Source organism: Thermobia domestica, chromosome 2, assembly GCF_964235325.1.
Source record: "Thermobia domestica chromosome 2, izTheDome1.hap1.1, whole genome shotgun sequence".
Taxonomy (NCBI): domain Eukaryota; kingdom Metazoa; phylum Arthropoda; class Insecta; order Zygentoma; family Lepismatidae; genus Thermobia; species Thermobia domestica.
This window is the reverse complement of record NC_137455.1, coordinates 314,884,281-314,911,746: the sequence shown is the minus strand read 5'-3', so window position 1 is coordinate 314,911,746 and position 27,466 is coordinate 314,884,281. Positions and strand designations below refer to the sequence as shown.

Sequence of the window (27,466 nt, the reverse complement as noted above, 5' to 3'; positions counted from 1 at the left end):
TGTAGTCACTAATCACGTTTTCTATGGAATATTTTTAGAAAGACTTGCTACCCTCTTTTGTTTTATGTTTACGATGGACATCGACATCATTTACATTACAATAAAACTAATTTCTTATTGCCCTGTGGTTATATTAGTAAAATTTTATTCCAAACGCCACAGCAATAAAAATGTTTTTAAAAAATAATTGGCTTATAGATAACTTATTAATACCATAGAAAGAAGCATTGGAAGTAAGTTTTATTTTCTTAATGCTTAAACGAATGGTAAGAATGTGATGAAGTGGTGAAAATGTTAGGGTTGACAAGGTTTCACTTTGGTTTGTTTTGGGGGGAAAGGAGATTATGGGGCCAGACATGTTTTTCGCGTAGCGTATAAAATATCCTTGAGCCTCTCCGATATATATATATATATATATATATATATATATATATATATATATATATATATGTGTGTGTGTGTGTGTGTGTGTGTGAATTAATTATTACCTCTAGTTCAGTGTTTTTAAATACTGGCAGCTGATATAAGCAAAAATTGTGACTCTCTAAGGCCTTTCTCTTTGTGAGGAGACTGAAGTCCCTGTTGATACGTCTTGGTAAGCGTACAAAAGTAGCTCGTTGGTAGATTTTTAAATAATCTTTACTTTAGTACTTTCAAATGATTACAAATGTGATATTGTGTATTTCATTAAGTATTCAGAAATCTGAGCAACTAATAGTTTGATATCAAAGTGTGACTATTTAGACAAAGTAAGATATAACTCTACTGAACATTATTTACCACGAACTCTAGATACTTGTGTTTCATTATGTTCATAATAAAAACAAGTATAATGAAAAAATAATTTTCATACATGATTGATCCTTTTGTCTAAGTGTATATGTTTTGTTTTAACAAATCCGTATCCTCTAGGTAATTTAATTACTGTGTCATTATGGTCCATGTAAACTTGAAAACGAACATTAATCAAATGATAGTTGAAATCTAGTTCGAGGAAGATATTTAGTATCTCCTAAATTCATTTCAAAATCTTTAACTATCTTCTCGTGATTCGGCCCCAAACAGCATATAACGTCGAGTTGAATGGGGATGAAATATACTAAATCCCCCTTTCCCCTTAAAAGAGGAATTTTCGCACGCCTGGACACATATCCGATTATTTTCAATGAGGAGTTAATGTCAAAATTCAACTCATTAACTTGAGGTATTCATGTGGTACTGCCATCTGGGCCAAAACATTTCAATAACCTTTATCTCCATTATCATAGTTCATGTTCTTTTAAATCCTTTCTTACCCATTACTCTCGTAACAAAAGAAGTTTTCTGTACACATCTCTGGTCTCTATGTATATCAGTATGGCCTAGCCGTCTTTGATTGAATGATTTTCACTCTTTCGTGTAATAGTATTCAGGAACGCAATTTTTGAAAAATTTAAATGCGTTTTTCAACAAATAAACAATATCTCTTTTGACCCGCACAAGCCGCAGACTTCGGCAATAACATTTATCGTTACTGAACAACAGTGAGTCCTGCGTAATTTAAATGCTTTCCCAGTTACTATTAATATGATTTAAATGCTTTCCTAGTTCCAACGAATCATTGCATATGATTGGGATTTTCCGTACATGTACTGCCACGTGAAATATTTCGTGTATGTAATTTTGTATAAATCTATCATAGTTCATTAATTTATATCAATACAGTTCATTCATTTATACCAATACAGAATGATAATTGTTACATTCACTATACACGATAGTTTTAGCATATATCCAAATTTGTTTATATCATACAGTTCATTAATTTATATCAATACAGAATGATAATTGTTACATTCACTTTACACGATAGTTTTAGCATATATCCAAATTTATTTATATCATACAGTTCATTATTTTATATCAATACAGAATGATAATTGTTACATTCACTATACACGATAGTTTTAGCATATATCCAAATTTATTTATATCATACAGTTCATTAATTTATATCAATACAGAATGATAATATTTACATTCACTATACACGATAGTTTTAGCATATATCCAAATTTATTTATATCATACAGTTCATTAATTTATATCAATACAGAATGATAATTGTTACATTCACTATACACGATTGTTTTAGCATATATCCAAATTTATTTATATCATACAGTTCATTAATTTATGTCAATACAGAATGATAATTGTTACATTCACTATACACGATAGTTTTAGCATATATCCAAATTTATTTTTTGCACAATTGGCATTTATTTTTAAAGTATGTGACAACTGTCACACACCAGAAATATTCAAACCCAAAAACATAAATATAATGAATAATATTGTGGAATGTTTTAAACTGATAGTCCTGTAGTTTGTGCAATCCAATCTAGATGTGAAGACGTTCGTGTATAACCCAAAGGCATGGATGATGGACATCCACCATCGAACCAGGAATAAACTCCAAGATGAACAAATTTTCCCCCATCAATCACAGCAAGAGGACTGCCGCTGTCTCCCTGTTAATAGGAATGTATCAATAATAAAATTATCATATAAATATCATGTATTACTAGTATACATATATATTAATAAACTAATTAATAAAAAATATAGTGTTTTTTCTCAGGATTCGATTTCTGCGTCCAACATTTTTTGTGTGTGTGTCTGTGTGTGTGTGTGTGTGTGTTCATCTGCTATCGTTAGTAAATTGAGGACATATTTGAAGTATGGTGTTGTGAACTTCGATCTAAAGAGAAGAGACAAAGAATAATAGGATCCAATGGGACAAAACATTAGCACATCACCCATATATGTATATTGAGAATAGCATTTATAAGAATTCGGTTCTTCAAGTATTTATCTCAATGACATAGAATCCTCAGTTCGACGCCCTGAACTTCTTCACACATAATTCAACAAGACATATTGAAATCTTAATATGTTCCTACCATAACTATATATATTAATCAACGAGAAATAGTAATAATACTGCTTCTTGGTAAAAATCATTTGCATATCGCTAATTCTATGCAACGTTTATTTCATACAAAATAACACTCTTTTTTTACTTCTTACTACAAACACAGAATAATAGCCTATATTTTCATCTCACGTACATACATGCAGCTTTACAGCAAAAGGGATCAGTAAAAATGTTTCCATTTGGCACTTTATTTTCAACCTACATGTAACTCCATTTGATGATTTATTTAGAAGAATTATACTACCTTTATCTTACATGGATTTGATATTTACAGTACCCCTAGAAACATAACACAATACTGCTGTACTTTCTTTAGTTTGAGAATTTAATTCTGACTATTTTATTAGAAAATAAAATATTGAAAATTAAACAAAACCCTCGCTTAATGGATACTGTATAGATTTCCTTTTTAAAAAATGTTTATTAATGATATTTTGTTATTTCATTCAGTTTTAGTACGAGAGTGATACCTGCAAATCCAACAGACAAAAATTCTCTTCACATCAAATGTTCAATATTGTTAATATTTTTGTTCAACTTAAATAAAACTTGGCAAAGAAGGAAATATGAGAGATGTTGTCCATACTACGAAAAAAAACTTGGATCTGATAATTCGCGTATTATGCGTTACTGCATTGTAAAGTATGACAGTGACGCTTAACCTTGGTCTGTTTTAGAAACTTTCACTGAATCATATTTCATGATTTGTGTTGTTCCAGTTTGTATGCAGTTTCCCTGTCTATTTATATTTAGCAATACATTTTAACACAGAGAGACATAATTTTCCGCCGAGTAAATACGAGTATGCTTTCAACATTATTAGAATCATTCTCACCTGTCTTCACCATGTGAGATTTCAAAGTAGCTGGCACCTTTCTTTACTAGACAGACAGTGTTAAGTCACTTAATTGTCAAAGCAAAAACATTGTTTCTATAAACTATAAACTAAACTGTTGTTAATCAATTAAGCTTTCTATTTGACTATATAAGAAACAAATTTTAGTTCAGTGGTAACTTACGTCTTAGAATACAGAGCAAAATGTCACATCTTATTCAGTACTCAGTGTGGTTTTCACTTATTATTACTAATAATATTAATTCTTTATTACTGTATATAAAAGGTATGACCAGTAACTACTGCATTATATTTTTAGGACAACGAAGTGTATTTACAGTGTCGCCCTCGTATGTCACATAATACGCATAAAAAGACTGAATTTGGTGAACACCTTTTGAATACTTTGTTTTGTATATATGCGTAATATTATTGTTTAATGTCGTATAAGGGAAGAAGACAGACTGAAAGTATTTGAAAATAAAATCCTTAATCCTGAATATACGCCCTCAAGACGAACGAGAATGAGGAATGGTGGAAACTTCATAACGAGGAACCATATGCATAATTTATACCGTTTACTAACATTGTTAGGGTCATCAAGTCTAAGAGGCTCAGGTTGGTAGGTCATGTAGCGAGAATGGAAGAAAGTAGGAACACTTTCAAAGTTTTGTCTGGAAATCCAATCGGAAAGCGTTCATTAGGAAGACCTAGGCATAGATGGTAGGACAATATTAAGGGGCAGACTACTAAAAATGATACAAAAACTAACCATTTTTCTTTTGCCCGTTTTTCGTAAGTGAAAAGAGATAATGAAGTGAAGCTTACTACAGTAATAGATAATGTTATTCTACATCCAATAATATTAATCGGAAAAATTTTCAGTATTGCCATCCATAGAAATTACAGTTTAACCAGAATATGAATTACCCAAAAATCTATGTTAAGGCAGCGACTAGAAAAATGAACTCAAATATAAATGATGACTTGTCATGTTGTATTGGCTCCTTGTTAACTTTTTTTAAAAAATAGTGTTTGTATTTATTTTGTAATAAACAGAAAGTGTCATTTTAATAACTTTCTATTTAACAAAAAATAAATACAAATATTATTTATAAAGTGTTTAACAAGGAGCCAATACACGTTAAGTCATGAATTACCATTGAGTGTATTTTTCTAGCCATTGCCTTAACCTAGATTTTTGACTAATTTATATTCTGGTTACACTAGAATTTCTATGGGTGTCAAAACTGAAAAGTCTTCCTAATCGAATTTTCGGGTTTAAAATAGCATTATCTTTTATTGTGTAAGTTACATTTAATTATCTCCTTTCACTTACGAGAAATGGGCAAAAGAAAAATGTTTAGCTTTTATATCATTTTTAGTAGTCTGCCCCCTTAAGATGGGTCTCGCAGATATAGGAATGCAAACTATGAAGTGGATCTAGTTGGCTGAGGACAGAAGTCAATCGAGAGCTTTTGTGAATGCAGCATTCAACCTCCGTGTTCCATAAGCCCTATAGTTAACGTAGTTAGTTAGTTGTTATGAGCACTTTGTAACTAAATAGTTAAGACAAGAATCCTACTATAATGTTTTTATCGAAGAAGAAACTACAAGCATATTTATATTTTGCATGCTAAACCGTAAAAGTTTAAGCTAAAATGTCTTCAAATGCCTGAAACTTTACTTATTAATAGTAAAGTTAATAATATAAGACATTTAAATGAACAGAAGATAATCTAATCTACCGATGGTACAAAATATCACAATCCGGAGAAAATACCACGAAAAAAATGCAAACATGAAACATTTTGTATAGCGCTTGTGATACATTTTGTTATATTTGGTTAATATGTAGACCCTAACAATAAATTTGAAATGTAATCTCCGTAAGAGATAACTTAAGAGGAACTACTTACTGAGCATCCACCTTGTCCTGGTCCACCAACAGCACATATTATACCCTCAAGTCCTAGGTGCCATCCTGCTGCCCAACATTCATCATTAGTTATTACTGTCATTGTAACCCATCTCAAGTAGAAGTTATTCGAAACATCATCTAGAAAATACAAAAAATTCAAAATTATACTAATGAGATAACAATACAAAAACTTCCTTCCACTCCTTTCAAAATTGAGTAGCTGAGGTGCTATTTTTTTATATGCAAATATTTTTGTAGAAGTAAATTAACCACTATCATTGTGATCATTTGATTTGGTTACAAGTTTTTAGACAGAAATGAAAACAGTTTTAACTTGAATTCTATTTTAATACAAAGAAAGTTTCTCTACCAAGGGAAAATATGTACCAAGGAACATCACACCTACAGAGTTCCTGAATTTATATATTTTTTAAAAAATTATTATTGAAGTCATAATTGGAAGTGTGATTTGGTTACACCGAATCAGTTGCACATGGCGGCAAGATCTCTTCGAAGGAAGGCCTAATCGATTTTTGGTATCCAAAACTATTTGTTCTTGTTCTTGTTGTTCTTATTGTTGTTGTTGTGTACTTTTGAGCATTCTGTCATACTGAGCAGAAGTTGAAGTGGACGAGAAATTCTGCAACGTAATTAGGATATCCATTTACTAATTGAACTCTCAGGTAATTTAAAATTAACTTGTTTAATTTCCTTAAAAAATTCTCTGTTTACAAATGGAACGGTTGTTGTACCAAGGAACATGATAGTTTGATGTACCAGTGGGCAGTTTTTTCCTTATCCCTGGTGCATCACTTCAAAATAAGATTCGTTTCCCGAAACCTTGTTTTCTGCATAGTACATAGATTGCAAGGAAAACAAAAAATGCGAGTATTATATATATAAACTAGGAAAATATTGAACACACTTTATTTTTATACAACATTGACATCTCGAGGCCTAAAACAAAATTCGCAGAAAAAAGCATGTTAGAAAATTCCTATTAAGGTGGCAAGTTTCACATGGAACAAATTTCATGGATATAGCTATGCACACATTGAGTTTTGAGGAAAGGATGTTAAAATGTTAGACTAACAGTGAATGTGAAAGTAATCCTTTAATTACATGAGTTTGCTTTGTTTTGTTTCAGCACAAAACGATGCCTTGCAGCAAAGGTGGCGCCAAGGGATCAATTCCAACACAAGAATGTAATAAACAGCTGTTCAAAAAGTGTTGTCTCATAGAGCATCTGTAAGGCATGCTGCACTTAAAGTATCGAACTCTGCTGTTGCTTCTTATTAAAGTAAATTTAGAGACTCTAGCGCAGAGTTTCATTGCAATCCCAATTATGATGTCCATACAGTCTTTTTCGAGTGTCCAAAAAACTGCCCTGACATCGGACAAAAGTCTTTGTGAGTGAATTACCTCATCGAAGCAGCTCGACTGAAACATGGTTTGACAAAAATATGAATGAGACGGCGTACGAGTTTGCTGTAATAAACAATAAGACTGTTCCCATGTAAGAGATAAATAAAATGGGTGGAGAAGAATGGCTGAACATCGTTAGAAGATAATAAAACTCATTTATCGTTGAGATAACCTGAAGGAACAAGTCTTTCACTCACTTTGGGATTTAACAGAACTGCGGTTGCGGAGGTTTTTTTTTTTTTTTTTTTTAATTACACAGAAGCTCTTCGAAAGTACAAGTTTGACTCACAAGAAATCTCAAATGTGGATGAGAGAGATTTATCTACTGTGCACAATCCACTAAAATTATTTGCTCCAAAAGGTGTGAAACAGGTTTTATCTATCAACTCAGCCGAAAAAGGTAGCAACAGTTCTATGATTACTTCAGTTAACGGTATCGGCAATAGTATTCCTTCTTTCTTTGTGTTCTCAAGGACAGGATTTCTCACCCTTGGGGTCGCGAGAGGGTTTCATGGGGGTTGCGAAGATAACCGGAAAACATAAATATAATTAACTGTCGAAAAATGCTTTTAATGTCGAAATGATTCTAATGTCGAAAAATGCTTTTAAATATTATTTTGAATTTTGTTCTGATAAGCATACATGCTGTTCTGGTAGGTATTTTCATAGATACTCTTGAGAATACATACATACTTGCTGTTTCTTCAGCAATCTGACCACAATGAAGGTAGATTTTTGGTATGGGATTTTATTTGTTTCCTAACTTTTAAAGCGAGCGGATCCACTACGTAGTTTGTATCAGTGTCAAGAGAGGTCACCTGCGTAGGTCGCTTCTAGCGCCTGTAGTAAACTCAGTTGGATCTACCTTCTCAAAGTGTTTCCATCTCAACATACCAAATGGTTTCGTTTCGTTTCGTTTCATTAAAGTACAGGGTAAATCACCCTGAAATTGGCACAGGCCATTTGTTTTTTTTTTTTTTTTTTTCACTTTGTAGATTTTTTCAGATTTATTAACATCGGCGTTATCTACTTTTTCCCCTGTCTTTTGTCGATGACATTTCCAAGTGGCGTCTGTTTATTTTTTTTAATTTATTGTAAAAAATTCGCCTTTAAGTGAAAGGCTTTCATGATATTGAAGTTTTCTGCTCGATTCTAGGCAATAGGTTAAGGAATATGTTTTCAGTGTTTTCGCGTTATTTATTGTTCTAATGGAAATGTTGCACATATTTTATGTTGATCGCTTCGTTAAGCCCTAAAGAATGTGCATTTATGTCATAGTGTTGAAAATTGTACATTCGTCGCATGCTTACAACGGTGCCAGGAACATAGCTAGGAGAGGACATGGAGGCCCACGGACCCCCTAAAAGTTGGCTTAGCCCTCCAAATATTTATTTAAAGTTGTTTATATGGAGCCCATTTGCTAATATGGCTTCCCAAAATCAGAACTCTAACTACGTTCCTGAACGGTATCAAAAATTAGAATTTCTAATGTACACTCATGTGCAAAATTATTGTCGCATGTCTATAAATATGTTGTTCTAGGAATAAAATTTGATAACAAATCCGCCCAGTATTTCTTACAATGTTAGTATGTGTATATATGGCAAATTTCAAATGACATGTGGCAAATTTCATGTCAAAAGAGCAGTAAATAGGAACAGTAAAACGAAAATAAAATTGCCTTGTCCATTTAGCAACATTTTATTTTACTCATTATAATTCTCATATTTATAATTCTTTTCCTATGAAATTTACCACAAACATACATTTCCCGATTATACACATAGTATCAGTATTTAAAGCAACCTGCAAAATCATTATCAAATTATATTCTTACAAGAAGACAATTATAGATATGGGACAATAATTTTGGACATGAGTGTACATAGACCCCCTTTGCTTGGCACAAGGATATAAAGCAGTTCTAGAGATGTTAATTTGATACTATTCAAGGTAACAGTCTACTAGAGATTAATTTGATTTTAAGGTCTTCTACTTGGTCTAGTATCTAGCACACTTGCCTTCGGAGCTCGCTATCCAGGGTTCAATTCCGGTAAGGGATAGGGTACAGTAGAACAAAAAAAATGTTCAGATACCACTAAAGGCAGTAGATCTCCTTCAGCCACCATGGAATAAGAGTAAAGCGTTAAAATAAAAAAAAATACTGATTTTCTTGATTTTTAATTTTAAAAAGACTATCCCAACTGGTCACTAACTGCCTTGTAGAATCTTATGCCTTAGCCACTAAGCTTATTTCTGAGCACGAGCGCACCCACGGGTTACTCCGCTTACACCAGACCCTCAAAAACAATGACTCAAAAGATTCCGTACACTTCCGTAATAAAACCACACTTCCTTAGCAGATAAATTGTTGGTGTATTCTCATAATTTGATTTTACATTTCATCTGTACTATAAATCCTATTTTTTTTTTTTAATAATCTAATTCTATCATAGGGAAGTTTGATGGGACCGATTGGAGTCGGGTCAAAACATCACTTAGAAACTAGCACGTGGTCTATCCAAATATCCATGTTTCAGAATCTCCCAGAATTTGCTCAAGAATTTTTGGAGAAGCAGCTGAACAGTACTCAAAAGGTTTGAAGTACTTTCCAACTGCCTCTGTAAAAATTGTTGCGCAAGTACCGGGGAATTCTGAAACATAGATATTTAGATATAACGCATATTAATTCCTAAATGATGTATTGACTCAACTCCGATCAGTCTCATAGCAGTGTAGCAATGGACCTTTTAAGTTAATTTTATCACGTTTCCAGCAGCCTGTAATTCCCAAACTATGCACTTTTGACCAGAGGCTGGTCAATACTTTTTGTCTTATTTTGGTGTTAGGAATCACCTCTCAAACGTTGCCGGTCTTGTTCTAAAACACCCTGTGTAACAAAGTTACTCCTTACCAAAACATTTGGTAAAATCTGAAAATTGGTTTATTTCTTCATGATCTTTCGCAAAAATTTTAGAGTGGGAGAAATATCCATTTCATTCCGCACACAAATTTGTACATTGGTAGGACTAACATAAGTTAAATATAAAGTGCAAATAATTAGGCTTGAAAGTGCAAAATGACTATTTGGTAAGTACCAACAACTAGACATTTTCGGGTTCTCATTAAAAGATAAATAAATAAATACATTATGATTTTACTATGTCTAAATAGACTTCCTTTCAGGAAAAATTTATTTGTTCATGAAATAAAGAAACTCACAAAATTTAGTGATACAATGTGTGAAATACATGATTTTTTTAAACTTCCTCCGGGCCCATAACTGGGTAGTTTACCCTAGCCATTTAAATACAGTGCGTCTCAAAACTTCCTTGACATACCGTAACTCTGTTATTATCAACAAAATGTACAACAAAATATAAGAGGGGAACCGGTCCCCAAATATGTTTTCAATCTAAAGTGAAGGAATATTTTAAATCGGACTAGCCGTTTGGGCTGTAGTCTTTATGTGCATATTGTTAAATGAAAATGCAACGTTTCCATTAATAGAGGGAGGGAAGGGCGGGTCAGGAGGTGAATAAATTTTGTAACAGTATGGTGAATGAGAGCTGTGTTTTCAATGGAGGCTGACCATCGATACGTTAGCGTAAAAGACAGTAACTTCATTCACTTATGTTGTTGATCCAGATAAATGGCAACGTTATATTTTCATTATTGGGCGCGTAAAGAGTGTACAGCCCAAATAGTAGTCCGATTTAAAAATTCCTTCACTTTTGGATTGAAAACATCATATTTGGTGATGATTTCCCCTCTTACATTTTGTTGTAAAACCGATAATATTTACGCTATGTTAGGGGACTTATGGAACACCCCGTATATATACAATAATATATATATAGTGATGGGTAAATTCCCGGGAAGATATTTTTCGGGAATATTCCCTGGGAATATTCCCGGGAAGATTCCCAAAATGGGAATTTATCCGGGAATTTATGTACAATTACAAAGAAAATTACATTCTATTACTATATTATGATTCCTAATATAAATTCGTTTTTAAATCGCAGTATGTTATTACTGTTGTTCCCAGAGGAGTCTTTAAAATGTATATTCTGTACTATGTTACGTTATTTTATTAATATTCTATTATATTTAGAGAGTACGCATAAATGTATATTTATTTACAATATGTTCTATCAATTAAATATGTGTGAAAAAATTATATAGTAAGTCCTAATACTTTTAAACCGTTAAACAGTTTAAATTTATATATAAGTGGTTTTTCTAAACTTGACTCTACTACTAATATTATAATCACATTAATTTTATAAATTTTATAAACCAATTAGATTGGGTAAATGCCAGAAGATACATGTCTCACCAATTTATCAACATTTGCGCATAAATATTTATGTTCACAAAATTTGCAAGATACTTACTTATCTTTATTTTTTTAGCACGTGACACTCCCATACACTACCTTTCATTCTACCTATTTCTCGAAATTCACATGTAATATGTAAATGGGAATTTATGTACAATCACAAAGAAAATTGCATTCTATTAATATATTATGATTTCAAAGATAAATTCGTTTTCATATCACAGTATGTTATTACTATTGTCCCCAGAGGAGTCTTTAAAATGTATATTCTGAACGATGTTATGTTATTTTATTAATATTCTATTATATTTAGAGAAAACGCATAAATGTATATTTATTTACAATATGTTCTATCAATTAAATATGTGTGAAAATTATATAGTAAGTCCTAATACTTTTAAACCGCTAAACGGCTTTTCTAAACTTGACTCTACTACTGATATTATTAACATATTTTTAAATGTTATAAACAATTTTGTCAACATTTGCACATAAATATGTATGTTCACAATACTCGCAAGATACTTTCTTATCTTTATAATTTTGCATGTTACATTGCCACACACGACCTTTCCTCCTGCCCATTTCTCGAAATTTCGTGCGTTAATCCACATGTAAGAAAGTCCGAGTACCTCTTCAGAAATTCGAGTCAGAGAGAGGAGACAGACCGACGTCTATTACTAACGGTGGTTCAGGGTTTATTAATAGTACTTCATCTCTGTTTCTACATAAGTTTACTTAATTCTATTATAAATTACTTTACAAAATGGTACCTTTTCATCATTTGTAAATTAGTACTTTGCTAATTCTGTCTGTTGTTTAGCATTGGGGCCCAGCTTTTGCACCTACTTTTTTGCGATATTCTATTCCGATGCAGTAGTTTTATGGTTTCATACGTTAAATTATGTTACCAACATTAAATTCAGACAGCATTGCAGCGCGATCGTTAGTGAGTGAAGACGGGTTAAAGCCCCGCATGGCACGTTGTTTTCTATCTTCGTTACCAACAATTTACTTTCTTTTCTCACATAAATCACTTCCTCTTGTCTTTACGGTTTGTACAAATCCCTTACTGCCCTAAAAAATTGTGTTCGATACTTTCATGACTACTTGAACATCACTATCAACTCATTTCTTCAGTAAATTATCCTACTTTTTGCTAGTTTTGGCCCCCCAATATAAACAATTAGCTTAGTTTTTAGTGCAAATGAAAATGGAACTCAAAAATCATATTATTAGTTATATAAAGTACAATCAAAGAATTTCAAATTTTTAACCTCCAAATTTATTAAAACCTAGAAGTAAATAATAATATATTAAAATAAAGTAATTAGTCATATGGTTCTTATAATTTGGAAGATGAAGTAAAAATTTGGAAATAAATTCCTTCCCGGGAATTTATAGGTCACGGAAAAAACCCGGGAATATTCCCATTTTTAAATTTCTTCCCACCGGGAATATTCCCACTGCCCATCACTATATATATAGTGTGTATGTGTGCGTGTGTGTGTTGGATTATATATAATTTTCTAAGATAAAAATAGATACACACTTAGTGCGTTTGCACACGCCACCGACATTATCGGCCGATCCTCTGACACGCTGATGCTGTCGGCCAAGCCCCCGATATTGTCGGCGATATCGCAGACACCGATTTTCTCGGGGGCAATGTTTTCTTATGATTGGATGCACATGCGGCCGATAATGTCGGCTGGCCGGCGGGTTAGATGAAGAGAATGAGTGACAAGGCGTTGTGTATTTTTGTTTCGTTTCTTGTTTTTGGAATGTTGTTGTTTCCATTTTTTCTATTACAATTGTATAATATTATTATTATTATCTTGTCCTATAAACAACTTCGGAACAGCTTATTATTTTTTTTACAGTCTCTGTTTTGGAGTAGCTAATTCCCTTTTATTAAATAAATATAAAATGTGGGAAGTCTGAAGAGTACTGGTTTCCCTCCAAATATCTATTACCAAATAGAATATAGGAAATTTAGATAACCAATTTCTTGATTATTTTCCACTTTTTTTAATTTTTATTCTTTCTCTCTCTCTCTCTCACACACACAATCTTTGATGGTATATATATATATATATATATATATATATATATATATATATATATATATATATATATATATATATATATATATATATATATATATATATATTTAAATCTATTAATGCATTTAAATTTTAATACACTCTGGAAATTAACTTAAGCGTAATTTTCAGTTTGATACACTGTGAACATAAGCATAGGGGGAAAAAAACTATTATTATTTTCATCAAAATTGTGTGTAGATCAATTTTCCCGGTCCCACTCAAGAAGCAATGATTAAATAGAATATTTGTTGACAAGTCAAAGTAGAATTATTATTATTTTGAAACGAAACCAGACAAACACTCTTTGCAAAGCTCCAATGACAAGTGACTCATTTGGCATTTTCTTGATTGTGATCTTACAACAGCGATGTGACTTCATGCTTCACTTGCTGCAGATTTTTTCTCTCACTTTCAAAACTATCCCAAATCCCTCATATTTTAAAAGAATTTGTGGACTGGCAATTGAAAATAAAGACCAAAGCTATGTATCCAAGTTTTCCCTCTTCCCTTTGTACCGGGCTCGACCCCCTGATAGATTTCTGCAGTTTAGCTACAGTGACTGGATGAAAAGGTTGTGCATTATTGCATTCTTACCTTTCTAGTTTTGCTTAGAATTTTAGAAATGGCAAAAAATTTTTCCATTCGATATTTTAACCCTTATTGGACTTGTGGAATGTAGACTTTGCATATGGGATAAGATAACATACTTTTTCAAGAACAGAATTGAAAAGCAAAAAGCATGGCGAGAAGTTTATGTAAGCCTTGCTCAGGATTTTGAGTTCATGGACAAAAAGAAACGAGAAACGACAGGTATGCATGCAACAGCGCAAATCTGCAATATATATATAGCAATGTTCAACATATTTCTGTAGTTGAGAAACAATGCTGTGGAGGATCAGGCGAGCAGAGTTGTCTTCAACATTGGGAGGCGGGCAAATTTGAGGCTTATTCTGAGTGGACATTAATTTCATCTCACTTTCCTTTCTGGCGACCGGACACAAATAATCAAATTTCTCCCCCAAAAATACATTTCAAATCGGATTATTGGGGACAATTCCTCCAGTTCCAAGATTGGAGGGGACATGTCCCCTTCACCCCCCGGGATTTGCGCCAGTGTATGTATGGAGCAATGTAAACCAAAATTACTAATTCGAATCTTATCGTTTAATCTACTATGACATTAGTGTTAATTGCATGGAAAACAAAATAATATACATACATACAATATGTAACAGTTTTCACCAAAAATTAAAACTAATATAGTTTGCAATGTACCGCAGCATCAATTCTCATCGAAACGAAAATAATATGTTTACGACATCTATTTAAAACTGCACTGATCTAAACATTTTTAGGCATAGGCCTATTTTTTCTAAATTTTGTACCGTCCTCCACACCTCTTCAGAACAATTTTTGTAGTCCTTCGTTTTAAAAAGTAAATTTCCCGATTATTATTACTTTTATTTCTTTTCATATATGGAGAAGATTTTTAGAAACACAGTGCAGAAAACTCGATTCTCTTTTTTTGTGTGTGTGTGTGTGTGTGTGTGTGTGTGCGAAGGGAACATGTGTAGCGTTGTTCTTTCCTGTACCTCTGCATAAGAAACAGAGAGCAGGCTTTCTGCTAAATTGAATAGAACAGCGGTACTTCAAAGTTCAAACATTGCGAATGGATGTTCCTAACTGCTTTTTCACTTTCTCGAATGATTACCGACGAATTGTACATATCCCTGCGCAAAGTTTTGTGTGTGTGCATAAGTCACTGCTCTAAAATCTTTCCTGCTGTTTATCACAATGGAAACTGGGAACGCGGCGTATAATGTGTAGTACTGTATGTTGTATGTATTACTGTAAGTGACCTGCTAGTAGTAAGATTGTAATTCCTGGAATAAAGTAGACGATGGAACATGACAGCTATTGTCACGGTCGAGATGTAAGAATATAAAAATTGTTCGTGCCGGCAGGGTCAGAAACAAGAGAATGTCATTTTTTCCCCCACCTGTTGGGAAGGAGACCGAGGTGTTTAGAATCTTGGCTAAGATAATTGCCGCTAGTCTAAATTGTGAATCAGCTAGTACAAAAAATGTACTGGAAAAGGAAAAGGTATTGTGGTTATAAAATTTCATCCCTTCACTTCAGCTGTTGCTTTTGGCAATGAGATAATATCGAGTTCGCAGAAGGAAGTCTGCAAATGGGAACAGCTCTTCAATCTTCTCTTCCGTGGTCAATAAACCCCCATCCCCATTTTGCAGTGACCTTCACAAAAGACTATTTCTGCTTCAGAAGAAAAATAATATTGGTTGCTTTGTCCATTCATCTGTGAAAGCTTTCAGGAATGTTTCGGAGCTCATTTGAGTGTTTCATATGAACATATTTCGCGAAAAATTCACACAGCCAGGAGTGGAAGCGGAAACTATTGAAAGCCCTGTTGTTGGCGGGAGGTGTTCCCAATCTCCACAGAATGTATACTAACAAAAATTATATTACTTGTGCTCATAAAAGAATGCCAAGTTGAACTTTTGATTTTATGTTTAGCGTCCCTTTGAGCAGCGAGGCTACATGAGACGTTGATATACAACTCCTGAAATCCGAAGATTATCGTTCAATGCACTCCCACCGGGAATCGAACACGGGATCCCGTTCACGTCGCGCATAATAGCCATTAGACCAGCAGGGAGGGTCACCCCAAATAGAACGTGGATAGCAAACAAAACGATTCATTTCCCATCTTCACAATGATTAGTAGGGTGAAATAACAACTTACAAACATTATTTTAAAAAGAATGTGGTTAGTTGAATATATAGATAAAATATTCGTCGGCTTCACCCCTAGATCTCCCAGTTTGCTCGGTTTACGGCCTCTCAGTTCATGAACCTAGAACCATATTTAATTTCATTTGGGGCTTTCCTTTGGGGCTTCGCCCTCAGCCTCCCTTATCCCTTTTGATCGGCCAACGGCCTTGCATATGATAAACTTGCAAGCACACCGAATTTCATTTCAGATCCGGAAATTCGCTCCGTGTACGGCATCGCATCTCATTAGGCGTTTACTCGACCTTATAATCCTGCAAGCATATTGAATTTCAGTTGTAGTTGCCAAAGGCTTAGCTCCAACCCAGGTTTTGCAGGTTGAGTCAGGTTGAGTACGTGGGGGCTTCGCCCTCAGATCCAGGGGCGTAAATAAGGGCCCCCTAGACCCTGCATTGCGGGCGGTCTCAAGCCATCAGGGGCCCCCAAATCGCGAAGTGGGAAGTAGGGAAGGGGCCCACTCCACCCTGTCTGCGGGAGGGCCCCCAAGCCTTTAGTTACGCCACTGCTCAGATCCCCTTCCCATACCACTGCCCATAACTTCTTTTGCTCCACCCTCCGTCTACGTATACAGTTATCCATGGTATATCATCTGGATCTACATGGCCCTTTTCAATCGCTAATCTTCTTTCTTCCTCTCCAGCTTCTTTCGTCTGACTCCAAAGAGAATCTGTCCACACCTACAAAAGATATACATTGTTTTAGAAAACATGACATATCGTTATTTTGTTCTAATTTTGATTCATTACAAATCTCATTACCCATTTACTTTCTACTTTGAGTGATGTCAATAACGAACAAGATAAATTTCCCTAGTCATCGAGAATGTGACTCAGTTTCTCTATGATTGTGCAGAAACTATACGGATAAATAGTTATTTTTTGTCTCTGTATGCTTTGTCTGGTATGTATCGCAAAGACTAGCAACGTTCAGAAAATATCAGTTTGAATTTTACTTTGTATAAAATGTAGATAGCGAGTGAGGCTTCACCTCTTGACTCCCACATGTGCTCACTCTACGATCTCGCATCTAATAAACATAAAATCATCAATGTTTGATTAGCCTACGGCCACGCACCTTGTGTCCCTGCAAGAGTGCTGAATTACAGTCGAAATACCGGCGGGTTTGTTGCAGAACGGTTTCTAAAACTATTTCCTTGTGGCCAAATAGCGTTCTCGCTTGCTGTGTGGGAGATTCGGGTAATATTTCGTGAAAGATCAATGGTTTAGATTTCACGTTAATTTAGATTAAAGTCTCGTATGGCTCCGGTGCGCAACCATCTCATCATACACACCATAAAGTATTCTTGACAACATCAATATGAAAATTCCACTAGAGCAGCAAAACGAGTGTGATCCACAATTCGTTATATGGCGGTTTACGTAGGTTGAGGGTCATAACGAGACTATGCTTGGGTCGCAGAGTGGTGCAAACTCCGAAACCGTAATCAAAAATCCCTAAATCGAAGTTTCAACTTTGATACTTCTCCAAATAGATAGGTTAGATTAGTATTTTAACCATTAGGAATCCGGTTTTGTGGGTCAGATGCATTATACTGGCTATATATATATATATATATATATATATATATATATATATATATATATATATATATATATATATATATATATATATATATATATAAAGCGCCGAACTTCTCACATCAAGGTCTCGCTCGTTCAATTTCCTTGTGATTCAAGTTATTTTATCATTTTCTCCAATGGAGTAAGCGACTGAAAATAAGTAGATTTTAACTATGTACGTTAATTGTAATAAAATTTGCTTGTTAATATATTATTGAACCATTTATAACAGTGGTGTCCAATTATAATGGGCCTGAGGGCCATAGCCGTCTTTACTAGTAAGGTCGAGGGCCGCAACTATTATTATTATTATTATTATTATATGTTTGTGAAAGGAAGTGGTGTATTTCTGGCTCCTTATGGTTTCTAGGCAGAGTTCGAGGAAGAAAGGGTCTTCTTTTCTAAGCTAGACCAGATGTATTGGTTATTGAAGTAATCCTCTCTTTCATCAACGATATTTTCCCTGTAGTTACATTACCAACTGATGCTGTGGATGCCCGCGCCTTTTTGTTGTACAGAAGCGCTAAATGGATGCCTTATTCAGAAAGAAGTGTGGAAACATTAAAAGAATGAATAAATATAAATGAAAATATTATCAGTAATAACAATTGTAAATCGTGAGAGCTTCGTGGGTCACAGAAAATGGTTTGGCGGGCCGCCATTTGGACAGCTCTGATTTATAACATCTTTTTTCCATTATTTTCAGTTGAAATTGCAAAATTAAAAGTATGCTGAGTTCAAAAATCTCACTACACCCCACCCTTCAACAGCTGTTCATGTTGACCCCATTTTGTTTAACCCAAATTTATCCCGCATTCGCATTTAGATATGAAATTTATGCACCGATCCTGAAGGAGACGTTGATGATGATAATGAATGAAATGGTTGAATGAAGAAAGTGGAGGAAAGAAAAGAACCCCCAAGTAAACGCACACAATGATATCTGTCCGTTTGGCGCGAGATGGGATAAAATCAGGAAACCCACGTACCAGGTGAAAGCTCTACCATCCACCACGACTCAAATATTCGCAGTTAGGCGGCGAATTCACGCTTTCTTTCAAACTCCCCCGTTCAATATGAAGTAGTAATGAATTTACTTGTCATTAATTTATTTACAATTCAAAATTAGCCGCTTCGGACACCTATCAATATATTTCTTCTTATGAGATCGCGGTAGTTCAGTGGTGGAGCGCTCACCTATAGCGGATGGTGTCCCTGCTTCGATCTCGGTCCCACCAATGTGGACTTTATGGTGGACAAACACCGCGTAAGTGTTTCCCTTAGATTTCTCTAATTTCCTTCCGCTTCCTTCATTCCACCATTATCGCTTATTTCATCATTACAGCCTTCCTTAGTCGCAGTGCATAAGAAGAAAGAAAAAAAAGATTTTCTCAATAGCAAAAGTAATTTATTATAAATCCGTCATATTTGATCGCTATCAAAGCTGAAATCACCGATTTATGTGCTTAAGTTTTTCGAATTTTCCACATTTTTGGCAATTGAAACTATTACGTTGCCCTTGTAACCAGGTCAGCAACTAGAAGGGGGCAAGGGGCCAGACCTCCCTAAATTTTCATGGCTCGCAGATCTCAATGCATCATATACTATATTAACACAAAAAATCATGAATTTATATATTTGTAACAATTATTTTATGACTTGGGTCCCCTAACATGTTTATGGCACCTCCAGACTTCTATGGCTGGTTGCGGGCCTGCTTGTAACTAAGATTACTTTCATCGCGCAAGTTCTATTGTGATAAAATCTTCTATACATAATTATATCAATACAACTATTATATTAGCCACTTTTGATATTGTTGATAAGTAGGAAAGTCTATTTTTCAGGTTTTTTTTTTTCTGGAAAGATCAAACGGATTTGTCAATTATTACTTACAGGTTCCAGATCTTGTTCAATCTTGTTGAATAGTTTGAAGTTCATACATGGGATATCCATAATACTGAGGATTTCTTCTAGATGAGAATACTCACTTCCAATAGAAACAGTGCCCCAAACAGCTGCAGTATTGATTACAGATCTTTTAGACTGTTGTTCCTCGTCCGTAGAGTGACATACTTCGCGTTTGCACACGCGGCACTTGAAATAGAGGTAAGACACTAGTCCTGAACGTCTCTCTCTATGAAAATCCATTTTTCCTACGACACATATCTTTCTGTGGTTTTCTTGGAGCTTTATGGACCACTTGAGAATGTGTCCCAAATTTACAATTCGATAGCCATTTGGAAAGTATTGCGATAACAATCTCTGTTTCGGGCTCCACTACAAGAGATGGTAGAGACTCAGTGTCAGAGCTAAAATGACATATAATAATAATAATAATAATAATAATAATAATAATAATAATAATAATAATAATAATAATAATAATAATAATAATAATAATATTAATAATAATAATAATAATAATAATATAAAGAATTTATAGAAATGAAAATGAAATTTATAGAAATTTGGTGCTTATATGTTGAACGGTATGGTATCCACGAGAGTGTGAATAGGGTGAATAATTGAAGGACAGATGGTGAAAAATTACTTTTTTCCTGTATGTAGGGCTACGAAATGTGTTTATCTTTTTAAAAATTCGAATTAGATTTTCTTCTCTATGACTATTATATTATCTCCTATTGTCGCTCGAAAATTAAACCAAAAAAGTAACTTTTATGTGAAGTTCAAATGTGAAACTGGTTTTGTTCTTTCGTTTGCAATTCAGATAGATTAAAACAGTTCAATTTTAGACTCGGTTTCATGACTTTTCGGGGAGTAACCAAGAGTAGAAAATCATGTGGAGCAAAAGCCACGACGGAAAAAAAAAAATTCACGTTGCGGGCGAAAATCATGCTGCCGGAAGCTTTGATGTAAACAAACAACTGAATGTTGTTGTAGGAGGCTGAGTCTCCTTCAGGTGTGTGAGTTGACCAAGTATTTCTAAAAATTACTTAGTAGGAATAATCTGTAAATTAAGTATGATTTTTTAAATGCTTTCCACTAATAAATTACGTATAGATTTAAAGTTTGAATTTCAGACTTTTTTTAAAAGTAACATTTCGATACATAAAGAAAATATTTGTTGAAATTAAATAAGAGAAGTAAATAGCACGAAAAAAAAGACTTTTAAGCATAAGTTAGTGAACAACGTGTATATATATGTCGCTGGCCTAGTGGCTAGCACGTGCGCTTCTTTGCAAGGGGTCCTGGGTTCGAGTCCCGAAGGGAGAGCATAGAACGATTGTGGTTCGGATTCCATATTAACTAGTATTTTCATGTTTCATATAGCCTCGCTGCTGACAAGGGACGCTGAACTAATATATATTTATGATCGGAGAGAAAAGTGAAATTTGCCATTGCTTCATAAAAAAGTAATTTAAACAAGAATACTTATGATATCTACTGACCCTAATTTCGATTTTTGCAAACTTGTCAAGATCAACGGGTTATCAGTGGTCGATTTGGAGGGAATACGGAGAACGTCGTTCTCCATTTACCAGAAAATCGAATATCCGTTCCCCTACTTTATTTCGTTCTCGGACGCGTTACCCCGAAATCTTAGATAATAATTTTGTTATTCAATCTATTAGAGCATTTTATATTAATACCTAGAGAGTGTTCCCCCACTTCTTTAAAGCCAAATCGACTACTGCAGGTCGTAAGATATGCAAGGATCGTAAAAATAGTGACTTTTTGTTTAATGTGGCATATTGTTCCACGACCTTCATATATAACATTACGCATAATACTATTATTATATGTATCGCTGTATAAAATTAAACACGCAAATGTTTCAGTAATTGTATTTTAAAAAATAATACACCTAGCAATATTATAATAATCCACTAAAAAATTAGTGAAACATGTGAAGGCTACAGGGAAAGAACATGGTAAGTACATTTTTTTTCTTCAATTTTGAGATTGCACCCAACCATAAAAGTATTCGTTGCACACGATGTTTTGGACTACTCAAAGTAGTAAAAAAATTTGATCATTCCTCTGTAAATTGGATGTTAAAAGCAGCTATATGCGTAAAGAACACGCTCAGTCAGACTACAAAAATAGTTTTGGTGTAAAATCAACAAAACTGGATTTACAGTGTTCTTTCCCTGTATACATTTAAATAGAATGATAACAATTTTATAAGAGAATCATTTTATGTTGGTTCAAAGTAATTAATAATCAGGATGGAAAGTAAAATAAATCTCACCTTTCTTTATCATCTGATTCATCCCTTGCAATTGGAACCTCCATAGAACTTCCACTTGTTTCTTCCAAAGATACACAAACAGAAGTGTCACACTTGGAGCTATCTTCTATTTAACGCCTTTTTATCCAAGATAAACGAATAGCCTTAGAAAGCTTATTTCTCTTCCTACTTCTGGAAGGACATCGTTGCGTCCCATTTCTAAAACACTAGCTGAATAAAATTGTGCGTTGGTAACTCTGTCAAGACTTATCCAGACTGCAAGAAGTTCCGAAAAAAACGTGGGAGGCGCCACCTCACAAACCAAGAGGGTGTATTTTACATATTACGAAATTGTTTCATGTCTTATTTTGAAATGCATATGTCTATATCCAAAACTGTGGTACCAATCAAAAGACAAATATATAGGGATTTGCCTGATATGCAATATATAGGAATAAATAAAGTATTTTTCACAAAAATAGTGCTCAAAACTGAAAGTTTGTTCCTCATACGGAATTCAGTAGTATCAGCAATGCACTTTTCCATTTTCAATTAATAATAATTTAACATCTGTCACGATATTGACGTGTATTATTATTTTATGTCAATGAGAAATGTGTAAAGAATCATATACTTTTTAAAAAAAAAATGTTTCTGACAATTGATTACAGAGAAAGACACGTAATAAAAATGCATAATTAATAATTAATTATGCAGCAATTAATTATCTAATTTTGCATAAAATCACTTTTAATCATACATATAGTCAATGTAAGCGTGTTTTCATGCAGACAGAACATGAGTAATGCATTAATATTAGTAAATCTCAAAATGGCAAATGTCCCCTTAAGTGTAAACAAGTTGTTTTTAACAGTTTTTGGTGATACTGAACACATACATAACAATGTACCAAATTCACAATATGAGGTAACTCTCGAAAACTAAGTAGCGACCTCTCGGAAATTAAAATGCTTAATAGCTTTTTTAAAAAAACTGTCCAAGTATTTTAACCAAAATTAGAAATCACTTTATCTTTTTTATTATGTGACCTAAAATTAAGAAAGTAATGAAGTTTTAACATTTTCAAACGGTCTCCATTTTGAAACAGTATGACGGATCGGATTTGATATTTGTAATATGGAATGAACTAATCAAATTTGGTTTTAATCGCTTTTAAAGGAAGTTACTGTATACGCTCTATACAAGAAATGAACTCTAATATTGTAGAAATAGATGGATATCGTCAGATCTCCGCAATAGATATTTTAAAAATCCTACACAAGCTTATTACAAACCAGAAATTATTAACCCCGAGAGAACTCAAATACACGGTGTCCGTCCACCACAAATCACATTCAGCGCAGCGGCAGCTGAGATCGAGTCAAGGATCTCACAAGAGGTAAGCGCTCTACCACTGAGTCAGAGCGGAACCACATACTACTTTTGAAATGGAAGAGCGAAATGCAAAATAAAAATCTCGACGATGAATAAAACATAATAATTGAAAGTCACAGATATTTTCTGCTTAATGACTTATCTCTGAACCTAGTTTCAATACAAGTTTCTTGAATTTCACCAAACTATTGTCAGTGGTGGATCTAGAAGGCAAAAACTGGGGAGGGGACAATAAGAACTCAGACTATAATAGGTATAGAATAAAGGAACTATAAACTTACAAAAATATATAAGTAATAGCTTAAATTATTTTTGTCACTCAAAAAACAGAGCGGCCTAGGCCCCCCGGCCCCGGGCTACATTTGCCACTGACTATTGTGCATACTGTGAGATTTGAAACATATGAGAAAACATTCTGCCATCTCTCATCTATTAGTACTAATTTATAATCATCTTAAAACCAAGTAAATAAACCCAAAGCATAATAAAATAAATGAAACACTCACTGTCACCATCACCGCCCCAACCAACAGTAAAGGCAGGTCTTCCAGCAAACGTATCTCCATTTCTTGATGGCAATGCAATGGGTTGGATTGTATCTGAGAATTAAAATAATTTTTGTATACAAGCTGAAAGAATTAACTAGGCACTGACAATATTTTTCTTTTTTAGTGTTTAAGACAGTTCAATGAACTTTTGTGGACGCGGATGGAAGGATTATTTAGTCCCATATTAAGCAGAATTTTATATATTTGGTTCCCTAATTTGTTTGTTTCGTTGCAAGCTCTTTTCATGTCTAGATACCCTGCTATATTTCACTGATTGTGCCCTTAACGTAACTAATATATTTTCTCGTAAAACTCTTTCTACATAGTAGTCCTGGGGGAATATATTTAATTCTAAGATGAAAATATCATATACGTTAACTCCGAAAATTTATAACGGTAAAATCTTATAAATATACCTGTTGACATCCTACAATAGGTAAGAATCTCAAATATTTTGGGAAACTAATCAGTTTTTAATTGTTGTTATTTCTCAAACTAAAATCATAATTAGGTCACCTCGGACCTCAGAGTACGACTTTACTCTATGGAAGATATAATTGTTCACCATTTACAAAACGTAGATTTGACTAGCCTACTTATTGGAACTAAACTGAGTAAATAACATGATATTCGATGCTATTGTAACGTTATTTTATTACTTGTTTTTCTTCTCTTAACGTTTTTAATACATTCAAAAGTTCATGTTTTATTATTATGCTAACTACATGATTCCTTTCACACTTTAAGTACTAAATGTCCTCCCATTCTTCCTGCTCCCTTGACAAACATATCGTTTGGTAATCAATTTTTCATTACATCATTATGGTCTTTTTAATATTAACAAATTCTTATTTCTGCAAACCGCGGAATCGTCAAGAGAAGGACGCATACTATCAAGAAAATTGAGCAGAAACTATATAAATGTACCTTCAACATAAATGAAGTGGCACGACTATGAATGTATATTATGCTAGTGATGATTATGAAAGTGTAAGTAAGTTCAGTGCAAACTGTAAATATCTCTTTTCAAATATAAGCAGTTTTAAATGTATTGATTACCTACGTACTCTTCAATTTTTAGTCCATTGATTTAAGCGGGAAATTATCTTTATGTTCTCTTTGAAATGAACTAAATTATAATTAAATTGATTTATTTTTTAAATCTAATTAAATGCCCTTTGTCTTTGAATTGAATTAGCATGACATGTGAATTTAATAAAACTTAAATTAAATTCGAAATTAAAATATTCAAATTAGGCCAAATAAAAATTTAAGAAGAAATCAGTAAAAGTAAAACATTAAAGTGCCAATTGATTTTAAAGAAAGATTTAAAAGATTAAAAAGCAAAACTGGCACGGGTATAAACAAATAAATATATACTAAATATACAAAATATACTGGATCTAGGTATCCTAATCGTTAATGGTACTGTTAGGATGGGCCTTTACATGTTTCTTGTTACATTATTGTTTTGTTCATCATATTTCTTCACAACCACAGACGAGGTGTTAAAATATATTCTAAAGCTGTATTTGTGCAAAATTCAGCTGTTGAGAAGTAAAAGGCACATCTTTTTTCCCATTATTGCACTTACTTACCTTATATGTAAAGAAAACAATTGGGGTTAAGGTTCTAGTAAAGGTTGACCTTTTCAAAGCAGGTAAACAATATTCTTTCCATGCTTCCTGAGTCTATTTCCATTAGTTTAGGAAATCTTATATCACATCTCAATGTTCAAGTTTTCACTTGGAGTTCATTCTGAAATGTATTTGCTGAAACTTGGTACTTACGTATGACTAGCGATTCAACGAAATTTCAATTCCTATACATCACTAGCTATAAGAAAAATAGTGATGTTTTCAACAATCTACCATTTTAAGAATGTTAATACTGGAATCATCTTTATCTCATTCTCGTACTACTCATACTACCATGTTAATATATACAGTATTTTCTCTACCCAATTATGTAAAAATCACATCGAGCAACTAAGCATCGCTAAAAGAAACTGTATCAAAATTTTTACTAATAAGAAAAGATGACGAAACCGTCTTCAGAAAATTAAAGAATGGAAAAACTAAAAGTCAATTAATAATATGAAAAGATGTGCACTCTCATAATGAGGTAATATATTACCTGAAAACTGTACAGGTTCCGACAACTTAAGAAGGGCAATATCCTCGGCGCCATTTATAAATATTTGATCTCCACTCACTACGATTCCTCCCTCCGCAGCTGGATAATATTCGTTAAGTGCACCCAGTATTGCTTCGAAACGAGGCTCACCACTAGATTTAAACAAGGGGAAAAGGTGACATTAGAATTTGTGAATTATGCACAGTAATTTTCTTACCTGTAGGTAACAGAATTTCAATGAAGATAGTAGAGATGATGAACATATTGTATATACAGAGTGGTCGTGCATCAATGACAGAAAATTTGGGAGATGAATCTATAGGTAAAAGCAAACCAAAAATGTCATATGAACATTGGGTGAATGCGGTTTCGTTTGGAATCTAGAGGCATCTGAAATGTCACCTTCCGAGGCGGCAGTTTCCAATATCGCGAGAACGGGGAGAAATCGGAATATCGGGTCAAAAGATATAAAAGGAAACCTCATCCGAAGAATCCAATTATGCATAAGTGATGACGAGACAATACCGGCTCCAGGGTGGCACAAAGAAAGTGAATGAAACGCGGAGAAAAGTGAACAATTTATACTGACAAACAGTAAGAGGGGATGCTACACGAAACATGCAGCAACAAATGTTAATGAACAAAGGCAACAATGACTATGCTGTATGGACACTATGGGAGGACTATGGACACTATGGACACTATGACGAAACTGTGGCGGCGAAAGGTTGCACAAAGAAATTGAGTGAAATGCGGAGAAAAGTTGAAGTTGGTGAAAGCAATCGGGAGACAAGGAATACAACTCTAGGTGTACTGTATAGGCCATAGCCACAGTAGGTGGAACAAGGGGTGTGCGGAGCGTCGGATTGTAGAGCTAGCTATAAGGAACCCATACACGCAGACACATGCATGAAGAAACCTTCCAACATGCATGAGAAATGATAATTCCACAGGCAAATTGATCGTATATGGCCCCTTTCATTCACGTTGATAGTTTCCAAAATCTTCTGTAAACATGCATGATGGTTTGGACGTTTTTTATGTATGTTTACCGTGTATGTGCTCGTTCATGCAAGTTGGTTGTTTTATATTTAGGTTCGCCAATCACTACAGCGGAGGAAATCAAGTGACTGTTTCGTTGGATTCATTTCTCTACTAAGTTGGACAACAAATTGGTACGTGCGTTG

General features: G+C 33.8%; 1 protein-coding gene across 1 annotated transcript in view; it reads right to left on the bottom strand.

The window, feature by feature from the left end:
• Window positions 1-2,246: 2,246 nt before the first annotated feature.
• Window positions 2,247-27,466, bottom strand: part of LOC145678634 (epithelial serine protease-like) — a 52,673-nt gene continuing 27,453 nt past the window's right edge. The window contains exons 4-7 of the mRNA XM_081749001.1: window positions 26,280-26,431; window positions 24,102-24,194; window positions 5,735-5,874; window positions 2,247-2,513 (exon numbers count right to left, since the gene is read on the bottom strand). Coding sequence (XP_081605127.1) covers window positions 2,349-2,513; window positions 5,735-5,874; window positions 24,102-24,194; window positions 26,280-26,431 — 550 coding nt within the window. The 3' untranslated portion in view covers window positions 2,247-2,348. The remainder of the gene's footprint in view (window positions 2,514-5,734; window positions 5,875-24,101; window positions 24,195-26,279; window positions 26,432-27,466) is intronic.